The sequence below is a fragment of the Cynara cardunculus genome (genome assembly GCF_001531365.2).
Source record: "Cynara cardunculus var. scolymus isolate 2C chromosome LG 8, CcrdV1, whole genome shotgun sequence".
In the NCBI taxonomy this organism is placed as follows: domain Eukaryota; kingdom Viridiplantae; phylum Streptophyta; class Magnoliopsida; order Asterales; family Asteraceae; genus Cynara; species Cynara cardunculus.
Window position 1 is genome coordinate 8,317,009 of NC_037535.1, and position 3,824 is coordinate 8,320,832.

General features: G+C 34.6%; 1 protein-coding gene across 1 annotated transcript in view; it reads right to left on the bottom strand.

Moving 5' to 3' along the window:
* The window catches only part of LOC112516160 (AUGMIN subunit 8-like), a 43,599-nt gene that overhangs the window by 35,413 nt on the left and 4,362 nt on the right, over positions 1-3,824 (bottom strand). The window contains exon 2 of the mRNA XM_025123183.1: positions 896-937. Coding sequence (XP_024978951.1) covers positions 896-937 — 42 coding nt within the window. The remainder of the gene's footprint in view (positions 1-895; positions 938-3,824) is intronic.

Here is a 3,824-nt window from a genome sequence, read left to right on the forward strand (position 1 = left end):
CTAACAATCTTCTCAGTTTAAGCTTAAGCTAAGCAAGTTTTAGCCTAATTGCCTTAAATTAAAGCTCTGATACCAACTTGTAACACCCTCATTTTCCTTCAAGAGAGTCGTTACGTAATCTAAAACATTTTCCTTAATAGATACGCCAAAATAGTGGCTAAATTAAAACCATTTAAACGATTACAGCGGAGTCTTTGAATCATTCCAATTTAACTTAAGTTCTAACCCACTTTCTCTTGGGGTTAAGTTACAAATGATCATTACAGCGCAACTAGTCAAAAGACTGTAAAATAAATAAAAATGATCAACTCTCTAAGCATGTCCTTTGCCTTTACACGTCCTCGAACTACCTGGGCCTGAGATGCATACAATAGTCAGCTTATAAAGCTCAGTGAGTTCATGGTTTGCGTGAGTAAAGTTCATTTCACATCATACATATCAACTTGTAAACTTTGTACCAAATAGTATGCATTTTCTGAAAAACATGCAATACCGAAGGAAACATATATCTGTAAGACACTGAACATACGAGATCTCGTATAACGTTTAGTCGGGTATGGGTCATTTAGTCACAAACACACCCTGGGTTAGATATTTCAATCTTAACTGGTCACCCACTTGTCCGGGTAGTGTTTTATACTGGTCGTGACTTGCTGGTCAAATGTCCACCCTTAACTTATCAAACTTTTAGTATGGATTAGCATGCTAGAGTTATTTGAAAACTGATTAAACACGTAGCATGTAATCATTCATAAAATAGCATGCATGTAAAATATATCATAACATGCATGTAAACTGAAACATCATGCATACGTACACATCATCAGAAATTCATATCATGTAAAAATAATTTGTACTTAGGTATGCATCCCAGTGAAATCTCATGAAGACTCACCTGATAATGTAGGTTGCTTATCTAATGCTGCTGACTGGTAGCCTACAATTTATAATAACAAATAGTATATAAATGATTAATTTCTCCCAAGGCTACATAAAAGTCAACTTACGGTCAACTACGTCGGCTAGGGTCATCCTTGGTCAACTATGCTTAAGAACGTTCCTCATATCAACAAAATTTTAAAAACGTAAGTTCCGTCATAAGGTGCATCGTCTAGCTATATATATCTTAAAATGACTAAGTCTGGAAGAAGACCAGAGCCTCTGTGGACGGCCAGAGCCTCTGGTTGCATTGACAGAGCCTCTRGACTCTCAAGTCCTTTAGGGCCAGAGCCTCTGTGGATGTATCGACAGAGCCCCTCTGTGGTCTCTCTCTTCCAGAGCTTCTGGTCTCACGACCAGATCCTCTGGTTGAATCATACTTAGCAATTATATATATCACATCAAGGACAGAGCCCCTCTGGTCTCTCTTCCAGAGCCTCTAGTCTTCATGACCAGAGCCTCTGGTTCTTAGACAGATTTTATTTCAACATATGACCAGAGCCCCTCTGGTCCCTCTTCCAGAGCCTCTGGTCCCAAATCATACTTGGAAAAATAATTCAAGGGCCAGAGCCTCTCTGCGGTTTCTTCCAGGGTTTCTGTCTAACACAACTTGATACAAAGCTCTCACATAGAGCTTCTGGCTACTATAACTTGATACAAAGCCCCCATGTAGGGCTTCTGTACCACATAACTTGGTACAGAGCTCTCATGCAGAGCCTCTGTATAACCTTCTTTAAAGTGGTTTCTAAACAGAACGCGATACGGCGTATTCACCAAATGAAATCTAAACTTTGAATTCGAACTCTAAAATACGAAGTTTGGACGTAGGCCTTCATAGAGTTCTACACAGGGTCAAAGGTACAGCTAAACATTGTAACAACATAAATTTCGGTTGAGCATTTACCTCTAAGAAACGTGAAAACAGGGGGTTCTTGCCTGGTCTTGAACTCCGGTTTTACTCTCTCTAGCTCGCCGATTTCCTTCTTCTTTCAAAAATATGGCGAGCCTTAACCAGTGCCCATATTTTATACTCCAACGATTTGGCCTATTAGTAGACCAAATCGGCCGAATCCCGAGTTTTGGGCTGTGAACGGCTTCTCCACAGCCTGCAACCGGCAAGTCACAGTTTCCCCTTTTGAACCAGGCACCGCCTGTTCCTCTTCTGCCTCTCTCGATCGTTGACAGCAGGCCACCCTGTTGCAGGTCTGTTGCCTATTTACAAAACAGGTCCTTCTGGTTTGGATCTGCTTACACACGACCCAGTCCCTTAACTTCCGTGAATTGACAACTTTCACCCATGTCTTGGCTTCTTCCTTCACTTTTGGTCCGACTTTTAAACTTATTTCAACCTTCTATTTTTATTTGATTGATATATATATATATATATATATATATATATTCTTAAAATAAAGTAACAATAAAGATAAATTATTTATTCCACAAATTTTTTGGGTTTTACACCACAAACAAGACTTGATGCCTCCATGGTACCCATGCAAAGTTCAGTTGGAAAAACAACTATAAATGACCACTACGAACGAAGGATGCAAGTCCTCTCAACAAACTCCATATCTGCATAAAAAATGCCACTATTCTAAATTCAATTAAAGCGTTTCTAAATTTGATCATTTGTCTTCTTGTGATGCTAGTTAAAGTTTCAAAACTTAAAAAGAAAAGGGATCATATGATTGTAGGTGATTTTGTAGGAAAAAAATACAAGACAAAGATTTACATAATAAAATGTCATACATTTTATCATTATGAGATATACGACATGAAACCACCACCATCCCTACACCTTGCTCGAGTGTAAGAGATGTCATACAACATCATTCTCTTTTAAGACCGTCGTTAGTTAATCTAATTTATGTCAAACATAATTAATATCTACTTTTTATTTAATTAGACCAAAACAATACAAATTAAATATAATAATTAAACATTTAGTTATTGAAACTCCTTGTTGAGTTTTGTTTAAAGTGTATGACTAAATTCAATTAAAAAAAATTGGCGGTCAAAATTATCGGTTTAGAGTTTTAAATGGTGAAAGAGAAGAAAAATAAAGCATGTTAAAAATGCACATCTTTTAAATATTTTTTTAGTTAAAAACATTATTAATTAATTAATATAATAAGAATATAAAATAAAAAGTGAAGTAAAAGGAAACACATAAAAGTTGTAAATGTACAAAATGTCTATTTTTAATTTATACCTTTTCTTATTTTGTTAAATATATTATTTTTAGAAATCACTACAATAAAATTGGGTTTATCAGACACCCCCAATCTATAAACGTTCCAATAGACCATTTTATAGAACTTAATTTTTAGGACCAAAATATAAAGCGTCATATCTAAAGGTATTGTAATAAGTTTGATGACTTTTTTGACGTCTTAACAAGTTTTTTAGGACATTTTAACACAAAGTGTCGCATTAACAACTTTATAGGGCACTTTTGAGAAAATGTCCTATAAACTCAATTTTTTATAGGACATTTGTTTTTATATGACAGTTTTTCAAATAGTGTTCTATAAAGTTGCTAATGGGACACTTTATATTAAAAATGTCCTAAAAAACTTATTACGACGTCAAAAAAATGTCATATAAACTTATTACAACGCCTTTAGATAGGACGTTTTATTTTTGTGGTCCTATAAACTAAGTCCTATAAAGAGGTCTATTATGACGTTTAAAAATTGGGAGTGTTCTATAAACCGATTTTGTTGTAGTGAATGATAACCATATTAAGTAAAAGAAATATGTATATTCTTTATTAGATTTATCTTAAAGATTATATTTTAGATTTTTTATATTTTAAAATAAGATGTTTATCCTCTATTTGATTATATTTATCCGCAATTAGTTATACGAATTCAAAAATCGAG